The 13,733-nt window shown below is 37.0% G+C and overlaps 1 protein-coding gene across 2 annotated transcripts in view; it reads left to right on the top strand.

The window, feature by feature from the left end:
- The window catches only part of LOC110454590 (delphilin-like), a 29,890-nt gene extending 22,322 nt beyond the window's left edge, over positions 1-7,568 (top strand). For both annotated transcript variants that reach the window (XM_021504177.1, XM_021504175.1), the window contains exons 20-30: positions 823-882; positions 1,570-1,697; positions 2,048-2,116; positions 2,352-2,438; positions 2,912-2,980; positions 3,777-3,863; positions 4,692-4,821; positions 5,491-5,543; positions 5,811-5,891; positions 6,537-6,698; positions 6,981-7,568. In XM_021504177.1, the coding sequence (XP_021359852.1) occupies positions 823-882; positions 1,570-1,697; positions 2,048-2,116; positions 2,352-2,438; positions 2,912-2,980; positions 3,777-3,863; positions 4,692-4,821; positions 5,491-5,543; positions 5,811-5,891; positions 6,537-6,698; positions 6,981-7,019 (965 nt within the window). In that variant the 3' untranslated portion in view covers positions 7,020-7,568. The remainder of the gene's footprint in view (positions 1-822; positions 883-1,569; positions 1,698-2,047; positions 2,117-2,351; positions 2,439-2,911; positions 2,981-3,776; positions 3,864-4,691; positions 4,822-5,490; positions 5,544-5,810; positions 5,892-6,536; positions 6,699-6,980) is intronic.
- The last annotated feature ends 6,165 nt before the right edge of the window (positions 7,569-13,733 follow it).

Raw genomic sequence — 13,733 nt, 5'->3', positions numbered from 1 at the left:
AGTGTTATATCTATATCTGGGGCTACCAAACAGAGGGGGTGATATCATTATCTGCGGCCACCAAACAGAGTGGGTGGTATAAATATGGAGGGCTACCAAACAGAGTGGGTGATATCGATATCTGGGGCTACCAAACAGAGTGGGTGATATCTATACCTGGGGCCACCAAACAGAGTGGGTGATAACAATGTCTGGGGCTACCAAACAGAGTGGGTGATATCATTATCTGCGGCCACCAAACAGAGTGGGTGATATCTATATCTGGAGCTACCAAACAGAGTGGGTGATATCTATATCTGGGGCTACCAAACAGAGTTGGTGATATCAATATCTTGAGCTACCAAACAGAGTGGGTGATATCTATACCTGGGGCTACCAAACAGAGTTGGTGATATCTATATCTTGAGCTACTAAACAGAGTGGGTGATATCTATACCTGGGGCCACCAAACAGAGTGGGTGATAACAATATCTGGGGCTACCAAACAGAGTGGGTGATATCTATATCTGGGGATACCAAACAGAGAGGGTGATATCAATATCTGGGGCTTCCAAACAGAGTGGGTGATATCTATATCTGGGGCTACCAAACAGAGTGGGTGATATCTATATCTGGGGCTACCAAACAGAGTGGGTGATATCTATATTTGGGGCTACCAAACAGAGTGGGTGATATCGATATCGGAAAGAATTAAGTTTAAAGTCAAACATACAAGATCAGCAAAATTATGCTTTTGGACTTATTATCAAATTATAGATGGTACATGACCAGCCCTTATAGATTACTTCACTAATTAACTTTATTGGTTTTACTTTTTGACAGAAATATCTGAGAAGCGACAGGAAGTGTTCGTCCTCAATGCGAAGAAAGCCTACAATATCTGTAAGTTACATATGTTATGCTTGTTTAGGAGTTATTTTAGTGAAATATAGAAGTAAGGGTTAATTGATGTAAGTTAAGTGAAAGTTAATTGATTTAAGTTAGATGAAAGTTGATGTCTACTGCCAATGGTTTCAGAAGCATCAAATTCAATAAACATTTCCCATATTTAATATACTTCAAACGCCACCTAGGGTTCCTATAAATCCCTGAATAATAATCATAGGTGGAAACAGTTTGTTTGAAGTGGTTGCTTGAAGTCGGGGACGGATTGGGGATGAGGGGGTTTTTAAGACATGATAATAAACCAGTTAAATACCTAGGCCTTCATTTCACATTATCTACTACAATAGATTAAAAGTCGTGATACACTTACATGGTTTCCTATCTGTCTTTAGCATACTGATTGGTATACATCATATGTATCCTACTTCTCTGTCTATAGCAGCGCATGGTACTCATATATCATTATATGTGGGGGGTTTTCTACCTACATTTTGCAACTCCCTAGCTGTTCCTACATGAATGGGGAATATAAGGCATTACTTTTTTTTAAATTGGGAAGATATTCCTCATTGTTCCTTCACTTTTGGAAGTTAAATCCCATTTTTGCTAGGGGAAGATGTCTGTATTTGGATCTAAAAGTAGTAAATAATTCTCTGTTAATGTGTTACATTTACTTGTCAATAGCCATACTGCTTGGTCATGTGAAGATGAATGTGAATCAGATGAAGCAGGCACTGTTCCAGATGGACGAAGATATTCTAACTTACGAACTCCTTCGACAACTCCTTGCCTTCGCACCAAATCACCAGGAGGTCTGTATAACTCCCTGACAACTTGTCTCCTGGGTAGTTAGTCACCAGGAGGTCTGTATAACTCCCTGACAACTTGTCTCCTGGGTAGTAAGTCTCCAGGACGTCTGTATAACTCCCTGACAACTTGTCTCCTAGGTAAACTTAGTAACCAGGAGATCTGTATAACTCCCTAACAGCTTGTCTCCTAGGTAAACTTATCACCAGGAGATCTGTATAACTCCCTGACAACTTGTCTCCTAGGTAAACTTATCACCAGGACGTCTGTATAACTCCCTGACAGCTTGTCTCCTAGGTAAACTAACTAGGAGTGGTTTGGTTTTGCTGTGTTAAAACTGTTTTTAATGTTTCAGATGGAAAAATATGACTGTTTTGATGGAGACCTTGATGACCTGAGCAAACCTGATAGATTTGCATATGAAGTAAGATTTTAGAGACAAATTTCCTATTCCATTCAGTACTAATTTAATTGCTTGCCTTGATGGTGTGTTAATTCTAAACTGGATGTGTGCTCTCATAGACAGCATTAAGATATTACTAAGTTTGGGTGATACAGTTAAATAAGGCATATTTATGTCAATATAGTTGGTACAGTACAAAGTAAATTCTCCTGGATGTCTGTTTGTAGATGAGAGAATGTACTCTGTCTGTTTGTAGATGAGCCGTGTTCCTGGGTATGAACAAAGACTGAAAGCCTTAATATTCAAAGGGAATTTTAATGAGAAGATTGCAGAAATGAAAGAGGTATACATGATTTTATTTCACAATATGTTTTGTAGCGTCTTCAGAAATTGTTTCATTTAAATACAGAATATGTGCTATACATACTGTTATCATATAGCATATGTACCTAATAAGATAAAAATAAAATGGACACAACTTGATAGATCACTACAGAATATTTAACGACATTGCAATACGAAATAGTCATCATCTGCAGAACACCAGTCAAACTGACTTTAGCTTACATTTTCTTGCTAATGATAGTAAAATTCCGTTGGAATGATCCCCCAAAGGTTGTTTTAAGTAGTTGTTGCCTGCTGCTGGGAAATTCAGCGATTATATTTCCTGATATCTGAATTTTTTAAGAAACATGTTTATTGCAATTAAAGCTGACTTGTTTTAATTGGATAGAAAAGTTACCTATTAGAATGAGTTCAAATACTATTTCATGTGGGTAGTCTGTACACTCAAACAATGCATTGTATCATTTCCAGAATTTACAGAACATCAGAAAGGCATCTGCAGAACTACGTCACAGTAGGAAACTGGCTAAGATATTGGAAGTAAGTATGTGTAACACTGTTGTATGAACCTTACCATTGCACCTAGAGTCCAAACATCTGACTAGTAACAGCCATATTGTGATTGAAATGATATACCGGTAATGTACTATAAAATGCGAACTATTAGAAATTAATCCCTTCGTACATTCTGATTTTTAATGAATACTGTACTATAAATGCTTACTAGTAGCCTTTTTTTTAATTATGTACATTCTGATTGTCACAATGTATTGTACTCTGAATACATTCTGATTGCAACAATGTATTGTACTCTGAATACATTCTGATTGTCACAATGTATTGTACTCTGAATACGTTCTGATTGTCAGAATGTATTGTACTCTGAATACATTATGATTGTCACAATGTATTGTACTCTGAATACATTATGATTGTCACAATGTATTGTACTCTGAATACATTCTGATTGTAACGATGTATTGTACTCTGAATACATTCTGATTGTCACAATGTATTGTACTCTGAATACATTCTGATAGTCACAATGTATTGTACTCTGAATACATTCTGATTGCAACAATGTATTGTACTCTGAATACATTCTGATTGTTACAACGTATTGTACTCTGTAATCGTCACTAGGTTCAACATAACAATGACCATGTTCAATTGACATTCACTCATTATGCTTGGGTTATGTCGACAAATTTGACAATTGGGCCTATTCTGCAGCTCTCTTGGTTTTCTACATAGTTTACACGTCCAATTGTCAATTTATATTCAGCAATGATTATGACCAACTCAAAAATAAGAAGGTAATATTTTCTCCATACAGTTGATTTTGGCTATGGGAAACTACATGAACAAAGGCAATAACAGAGTAGGAGGTGCAGCTGGCTTTAGGATATCCTTCCTAGCACAGGTAAGTAAGGTTACCCTTCCTGGCACAGGTTAGTAAGGTTACCCTTCCTAACACAGGGAAGTAATGTTATCCTTCCTAGCACAGGTAAGTAAGGTAACCCTTCCTAGCACAGGTAAGTAATGTTATCCTTCCTAGCACAGGTAAGTAAGACTATCCTTCCTAGCACAGGTAAGTAAGGTAACCCTTCCTAGCACAGGTAAGTAAGGCTACCCTTCCTAGCAAAGGTAAGTAAGGTTATCCTTCCTAGCACAGGTACGTAAGGCTACACTTCCTAGCACAGGTAAGTAAGGTTCTCCTTCCTAGCACAGATAAGTAATGTTATCTTCTGTAGCACAGATAAGTAATGTTATCCTTCCTAGCACAGGTAAGTAAGGCTACCCTTCCTAGCACAGGTAAGTAAGGTTATCCTTCCTAGCACAGATAAGTAATGTTATCTTCTGTAGCACAGATAAGTAATGTTATCCTTCCTAGCACAGGTAAGTAAGTCTACCCTTCCTGGCACAGGTAAGTAAGGCTACCCTTCCTAGCACAGGTAAGTAAGACTACCCTTTCTGGCACAGGTAAGTAAGGCTACCCTTCCTAGCACAGGGAAGTAAGAACAACCTTCCTGTCACATGTAAGTAAGGATATACATGTAAATAGATATAATTACATTACAAAAGTAAACGGTATGTAGAAGTCTTAGGTACTAGTATTTCTTTGTGTTACTTACAACTCAAGCATTTTGTAATACTAGTGCTAGAATTGAGAGTGTTATCTATATAATATTAGGAATTTACCAGTAGAAGCTCCTGCGTTCAGTTGTATTCTCATCATTCTCATTATTAGTTGGATGTCACCAAGACTAAGGACAACAAGATGACTTTCATACATGTATTGGCCGAGGCTGTGTACTCCCAATTCCCTGATGCTTTATCAGTAGGCGAGGACCTTACCACAGTCCCTCTGGCAAGCAAAGGTATGTATTACCACAGTAGCACTTGCAAGCATGGGTATATTCATAACCACAATATCAATGGCCAGCGAAAGTATACATGACAATCCTAATGGCCAGCACAGGTATACATTACTAGTTTCATTGGCTGGGAAAGAAAAGTATGTATTATGACATTCCCTTTGTCTGACAAAGGTATGCATCACCACAATCTCATTGGCCAGAACTTTATATATGCCTGCATTTCAACAATATAAAATTCATCTTGCTAGCGAAACTGCATTTATGTTCGACGACAATCCCAGCAAATTTATCAATTACCACAATAATAATTACATTAGCCAGCAGATATATCCAATACCACAATTACATTAGCCAGCAGATATATCCATTACCACAATTGCATTAGCCAGCAGATATATCCATTACCACAATTATATTAGCCATCAGATATATCCATTACCACAATTATATTAGCCAGCAGATATATCCATTACCACAATTACATTAGCCAGCAGATATATCCATTACCACAATTACATTAGCCAGCAGATATAACCATTACCACAAGTCCCCAGCCCACCAAAGGCTTTGGTAAAGTTCAGTTATCACACAGTGAATCCAAAAAGCATATCCTTCCATAATCATATAATAGTGACTAGCATGTTTATATGTATATAAATTGTGTTTCAGTGTCTAACATTATGCTGAATCAAGAACTACAAGAACTGAGAAAAGTATTACAGGTATTTAAAGTTTTTGCCAGCAACTACTTTCTAAGGACCAGTGTTTGTTGGTGGGATGATGACTATAAGTGATGTGTAGAGAACTTTGTAGGGAGGTTTTTTTTAATAGGTTACTAAGTTCCTGTGTGAACTGAAAGTATGTGTCAGAAATGGTTAAATTGACTTACATAACATCACTATGACAACAGGGATCAAACCTATATCCAGCAATGTACATACAGTTTATGTATAGTAAGACATGTAACTTCTCCTCATGTCTTTAATCAGGATGTCTCCAACACACTGGAAAAGTTTGGATCTCAAAAGACAAGCATCGGAGCCAATGATCGCTTCCAGGATGTGATGGGAGTATCCTTTTAAAATAGAAATAGCTACATGTGGACAATATAGGTACATTTGTATATAGGTCTAGGATCAATTAGACAATCAATGTAGGTATACAGGGTTAGGGCCACTAATAGACTAGATGTATAGGACTGAAAAGAAAATTGACTTTGACATTAAACCTAGGAGCACATGGATAAATTACATATTATAATTTATATGTAAGTAACATCTGCTAGGACTGCAGAGACAATTACTGAATTGGGCTGTGACTTTTAAGACTTTATAAACTGCTATATACTAAAATATGTCTTTTGCCCGCTACAATAAACAAATATTGAAAGCAAAGAGCGTTTACCAATTCCTACTGTATTAATCTGTAGCAAAAAGTCTATAGAAATCTGATATATCTGGTCCTGCAGATCTAGTACAACAAAGTTAGACAGAGTGTTTCATAATCTGACATTTAGCAACTGATTGGTGATGTGTACATCTGTAGTTATAACTTGTTTGCAATAAGAATAAAAAAAATCTTAATAAGTTAATTTTGATACTGCATGTACTATCAATAAAGGACTGTGGTACTCAGCAATATAATTGTGTACTATCAGCAATAGGAATTCTACCTTCCACACCTGTACAAAAACACAGTTCTCCTTGACAAGGCAGCACTTTATATCACAGGCATCAGATGAGATCCAGGGTCTGTTCCGTCTCCAAGCTAATACCATGGAGGAATTCCAGGCCATGGTTCAGTTCTTTGGGGAAGACTCCAAGAAATCAACAACGGAAATATTTGGGATTTTCTCGGAGTTCATCACAAAGTTTGAAGTAGGGTTCTGCTGAAAACTGTTATCATTTATCATTACACCACTGTATACATAGCGAATGCATGTTTACAAGTCATATGGGTGTGCTATTTCCCCACATGCTTAAATTAATATTTTTTCTTGATTCTTCGATGCAAATGTGTCAAATGTTCTGATATTAGTAAAGTATTGCATATAGGGTATTAATACCATTTTCAATAAAAGTCTGTTTTATGCAAAGATTGAAAAATGAAACTGTAGATCAGGCATGATTAATGTGGGCTTTTTTTTCTTCCTTTTTCAGAGAGGACATCGTCACAACATGGTGTATAAACGGCGCTAACATCAAACATCAAGTCACTGAAAGTGCAATAAAGGCAGCTACAAATTAAATTTCCTCTCCATTTACTTACTATATGTACTTTTGTTTCCATCGTTGTGACACAGGACACTTTCATCATTACAATCTTTGGACCAGTTATTTGTTTGGATCATGTGAACTATATATCTTCCTTTGTAATGTGTAATTATGGGAACTACAGTGCCTTCAGGATAGAGAATGTTGCTGACAACAAAGAATACTTTATCAGAATCATGTCACAGATGAAGACATGAATTGTCACTGCTTATAGATAACAACAACTGTGTCACTGCTTATACATAACATCAACAACTGTGTCACCGATATCATACAACAACTGTGTCACTGATATACAACAACTGTGTCACTGATATCATACAACAACTGTGTCGCCGATATCATACAACAACTGTGTCACTGAAATCATACAACAACTGTGTCAGTGATATCATACAACAACTGTGTCACTGATATCATACAACAACTGTGTCACCGATATCATACAACAACTGTATCACCGATATCATACAACAACTGTGTCACTAATATCATACAACAACTGTCACCGATATCATACAACAACTGTGTCACTGATATCATACAACAACTGCGTCACTGATATCATACAACAACTGTATCACCGGTATCATACAACAACTGTGTCACTAATATCATACAACAACTGTCACCGATATCATACAACAACTGTGTCGCTGATATCATACAACAACTGTGTCACCAATATCATACAACAACTGTGTCACCGATATCATACAAAAAAAAACATATTTCACTAATAACAATTTACAACAACAACTGTGTCACTGATATCACACAAAAACCCATCTTTCACTAATAACACTTGACAACAATAACTGTCACCGATATCATACGAAAAAAACATCTTTCACTAATAACACTTGACAACAATAACTGTGTCACCAATATCATACAAAAAACACATCTTTCACTAATAACATTTGACAACAACAACTGTGTCACTGATATCATACAAAAACCCATCTTTCACTAATAACATTTGACAACAACAACTGTGTCACCAATATCATACAAAAAAAAACATCNTATACAACAACTATGTCACTGATATTATACGAAAAAAACATCTTTCACTAATAACACTTGACAACAACAACTGTGTCACCAATATCATACAAAAAAACCATCTTTCACTAATAACACTTGACAACAACAACTGTCACCAATATCATACAAAAAAACATCTTTCACTAATAATACTTGACAACAACAACTGTCACCAATATCATACAAAAAAACATCTTTCACTAATAATACTTGACAACAACAACTGTCACCAATATCATACAAAAAAACATCTTTCACTAATAATACTTGACAACAACAACTGTCACCAATATCATACAAAAAAACATCTTTCACTAATAATACTTGACAACAACAACTGTCACCAATATCATACAAAAAAACATCTTTCACTAATAACACTTGACAACAACAACTGGGTCACTGTTATCATACAAAAAAAACATCTTTCACTAATGACACTTTACAACAACAACTGTGTCACCAATATCATACGAAAAAAACATCTTTCACTAATAACACTTGACAACAATAACTGTCACCGATATCATACGAAAAAAACATCTTTCACTAATAACACTTGACAACAACAACTGTGTCACTGGTATCATACAAAAAAAAACCATCTACTAATAACACTTTACAACAACAACTGTGTCACCAATATCATACAAAAAAAAACCATCTTTCACTAATAACACTTGACAACAACAACTGTGTCACTGTTATCATACAAAAAAAACATCTTTCACTAATTACACTTTACAACAACAACTGTGTCACCAATATCATACAAAAAAAACACATCTTTCACTAATAACACTTTACAACAACAACTGTGTCACCAATATCATACGAAAAAAACATCTTTCACTAATAACACTTGACAACAACAACTGTGTCACTGGTATCATACAAAAAAACAATCTTTCACTAATAACAATTTACAACAACAACTGTGTCACTGATATTATACAAAAACCCATCTTTCACTAATAACACTTGACAACAACAACTGTGTCACTGTTATCATACAAAAAAAACATCTTTCACTAATTACACTTTACAACAACAACTGTGTCACTGATATCATACGAAAAACCCATCTTTCACTTATTACACTTTACAACAAAAACTGTGTCACCGATATCATACAAAAAAACATCTTTCACTAATAACACGTTACAACAACAACTGTGTCACCAATATCATACAAAAAAAAACATCTTTCACTAATAACACTTGACAACAACTGTGTCACCAATATCATACCAAAAAACCATCTTTCACTAATAACACTTTACAACAGATGTGTTGCTGATACTATTATACAAAAACTGAGAATGTTTTATGTCCCACAATATACTAGGGGGCACTAACTGATAGCCTTTCCCACTGGTCCGTCTGTCCATACATCTAGCTGAATTACTCTTATCATATACCAGAAGTTCAATGTCTTGAGTACTACAGTGTGATGTCAACTGTAGGTCACTGTGATCCATTTAGCTCCATTGCTCTGAAAAATAGAATTCCTACTACAGCACTCTATTAAATGAAGGTAACTGTGAACCATGGTTTTCGCTTCACTGACTTTGGTAGGACTTAATATCAAACTCCACCTTTTGGTTTAGAGTTGGGCTACTTTTATTGTCACCAAAGCAGGAGTATATCCATGTTTTACCAACATTTTCAAGTTCCCGGATAACATTAAAAAACAACTGTGTCTATGATAACATTCTATGACAACAAATTAAGTGTGCAAGTGAAATAACCTTTGAAAACAACTGTGTCTCTGTAATCACTGCGTCTCTAAAACCATTGTACAATGACTGTGTTATTGGTGACCTTGTACAACTGCAGTATTGGTGAATTGATAATATCGTACAGAAACTGTCATACATTTATAGCATTACACAACAACTGTGTCATGCTACAGAAGATCCTGGCCAAGTTTGTCCTAGCGCAAATAATGATCAAGTCCCCTACATTTAAAACGTATTGAAATGCTATATAATTTCTCGCTATGTAAGGAACTGTAGTTAAGGTCAGAACTTTGTCAAGGAAAGGTGCCAGTCTCTTGTCATAGGTATTTGTGGTCAAAGAATGGTGTCTTTTGTCATGCGTGTTTGTGGTCAAAGATTGGTGTCTTGTAATACATGTTTGTGGTCAAAGATTGGTGTCTTTTGTCATACGTGTTTGTGGTCAAAGATTGGTGTCTTTTGTAATACATGTTTGTGGTCAAAGATTGGTGTCTTTTGTCATACGTGTTTGTGGTCAAAGATTGGTGTTTTTTGTAATACATGTTTGTGGTCAAAGATTGGTGTCTTTTGTAATACAGGTTTGTGGTCAAAAAGATTAGTGTCTTTTGTAATACATGTTTGTGGTCAAAGATTAATGTCTTTTGTAATATATGTTTGTGGTCAAAGATTGGTGTCTTTGGTAATTATTGTATATGGTCAATGAATGTTGTCTTTGGTAATGTGTGTCTTTGGTAATTAATGTCTGTGCTCAAACATTGGTATGCCTTGTATGTTTATGGAAAGTGTGTTGACTGAGCAGACTCGGCAGTATTCAGTGTATTGTACAATTGCAGTAAATTGCTCAATGTTTCAATTTTTGAACTCTTTTTATGACAAATTCATTGAAATAAGGGTTTCTTAGATGTCTTGAAGAATCTATATTTGACATCACAGTACTGTCACTTTGACCTTTTCTTTGTCATTTTTATAATAATTAAGCGAGGAAACGACCTGCTTTAGTTGTTTGACATTTTAAAGCTATATGTTCTTAGTCATTCGTGTTTTGGTACATGTGTAATGTGATTGTGTGTTGTGTAAGATTTGAATACTCCGGTAATGTTATTGTGAACTGTATTTAATACATCAACAAAGGTGCACTATATACGTGTATACATTTGAGATCAGACTATCACACTCGATACCTTCAATTTACTACAGTTACCAAGACTTATGATAAATAAAGACATATTGGATGCTTGCATATGAATTCTGTTGTATGTTGAGACAGTTTTTGTATTCAGATACGCGCGTAAAACTGTGGCGTAAAAAGTTAATCTGTGACAGTACAATTACAATATACCGCCGCAAATTTTAATATAAGTACATACTATCCAATAACATCCGCAAGAAGAAACTGTGACCTTGACCCTAAAATAACCCTTAGATTACGTTACAGAATGTCTTTGTCAACCTTATCTTGCTCTTAATTTGGAGTCATTAGAATGAGTGCTAGTCCCACTCATCCTCGAAATTCTAGGGGTTGCTATCACTTGCACTGTACGTTCTCTTCATCCCTGGAATATGTCCTGACGAAGTGGAAGGCACGAGGGTATAAAATAAACTGACCAATCGCTAGGCTGATACTAAGGAGCGAACCCGACTCCAAAGCCGGTCAATTTTACCGCAATACTGACAACAGATTCATTGGTTCAAACCATGGACTGAGCCTTTAATTTTGTCACGACATATTCTAGGTGTACAGAAAACGTAAGTGGTCACAATCCCCTGAATTTGGAGATGCCCCCTTTACACGAGTAGTTTCTCCACTTTCACTCCTATATATCGCGTCGTCAGACGTCACCACTTTATGCATGGTAACCATATAGGTTCAAAAATCTGAACCTTCGCTAGCCTCGTGCTAATCCTAAAAAGACCTCGGTAGATAGGAGTTCTATATTATAACAATCTCGAAGGAGTTTCCCATATGATACACTGGCAAATAAAGATCGTGAAGAAATTTCTATCTCGCATGGCATTTCACAAGCGGAGTGGTGATTGTGATAACGTCGTTACTATGGGGCAATGTGAAGTCATGATTTAGAAATAAAGTTACTCCAACTACATCATGATACCCCTTCCCCTTATAGAATTAATGAATATTTATCATGTATTGTGTATTTAGTAGATAGTGATACTGATTTTACTAATCATTCCCCGAGTACGTGTATTTAACAACAGTTTATTAGTGCCATATGCCAACACCATCGCAGACAGGTTAGGGGACCTAGTCTAATTAGCCCTACAGACAGGTTAGGGGACATAGTCTAATTAGCCCTACAGACAGGTTAGGGGACATAGTCTAATTAGCCCTACAGACAGGTTAGGGGACATAGTATAATTAGCCCATAAGACAGATTAGGGGCTATAGTCTAATTAGCCCTACAGACAGGTTAGGGGACATAATCCAATTAGCCCTACAGACAGGTTAGGGGACATAGTCTAATTAGCCCTACAGACAGGTTAGGGGACATAGTCTAATTAGCCGAACAGACAGATTAGGGGGCCATAGTCTAATTAGCCGAACAGACAGATTAGGGGCTATAGTCTAATTAGCCCTATAGACAGGTTAGGGGACATAATCCAATTAGCCCTACAGTCAGGTTAGGGGACATAGTATAATTAGCCCTATAGACAGGTTAGGGGATATAGTCTAATTAGCCCTACAGACAGGTAAGGAGCCACAGTCTAATTAGCCCTACGGACAGGTTAGGGGAAATAGTCTAATTAGCCCTACAGACAGGTTAGGGAACATAATCCAATTAGCCCTACAGTCAAGTTAGGGGACATAGTCTAATTAGCCCTACAGACAGGGTAGGGGCCATAGTCTAATTAGCCCTACAGACAGGTTAGGGGACATAGTATAATTAGCCCTACAGACAGGTTAGGGGATATAGTCTAATTAGCCCTACAGACAGGTAAGGAGCCACAGTCTAATTAGCCCTACAGACAGGTTAGGGGAAATAGTCTAATTAGCCCTACAGACAGGTTAGGGGCCATAGTCTAATTAGCCCTACAGACAGGTTAGGGGACATAGTCTAATTAGCCCTACAGACAGGTTAGGGAACATAATCCAATTAGCCCTACAGTCAAGTTAGGGGACATAGTCTAATTAGCCCTACAGACAGGTTAGGGGGAATAATCAAATTAGCCCTACAGTCAGGTTAGGGGACATAGTATAATTAGCCCTACAGACAGGTTAGGGGACCTAGTCTAATTAGCCCTACAGACAGGTTAGGGGACATAGTATAATTAACCCTACTGACAGGTTAGCGGACATAGTCTAATTAGCCCTACAGACAGGTTAGGGACATAGTCTAATTAGCCCTACAGTCAGGTTAGGGGACCTAGTCTAATTAGCCCTACAGACAGGTTAGGGCCCATAGTCTAATTAGCCCTACAGACAGGATAGGGGGCCATAGTCTAATTAGCCGAACAGACAGATTAGGGGGCCATAGTCTTATTAGCCGAACAGACAGATTAGGGGCTATAGTCTAATTAGCCGTACAGACAGGTTAGGGGACATAGTCTAATTAGCCCAACAGATAGATTAGGGGACATAGTCTTATTAGCCCTACCGTCAGGTTAGGGGGCATAGTCTAATTAGCCCTACAGACAGGTTATGGGACATAATCCAATTAGCCCTACAGTCAGGTTAGGGGACATAGTCTAATTAGCCCTACAGACAGGTTAGGGGACATAGTCTAATGAGCCCTACAGACAGGTTAGAGGACATAGTCTAATGAGCCCTACAGACAGGTTAGGGGACATAGTCTAATTAGCCCTACAGACAGGTTAGGGGGCCATAGTCTAA

The sequence above is a fragment of the Mizuhopecten yessoensis genome, unplaced genomic scaffold (genome assembly GCF_002113885.1).
Source record: "Mizuhopecten yessoensis strain PY_sf001 unplaced genomic scaffold, ASM211388v2 scaffold7939, whole genome shotgun sequence".
Lineage (NCBI taxonomy): Eukaryota > Metazoa > Mollusca > Bivalvia > Pectinida > Pectinidae > Mizuhopecten > Mizuhopecten yessoensis.
Note: the sequence above shows the minus strand (reverse complement) of the source record. Positions and strands in the feature narration are given on the sequence as shown.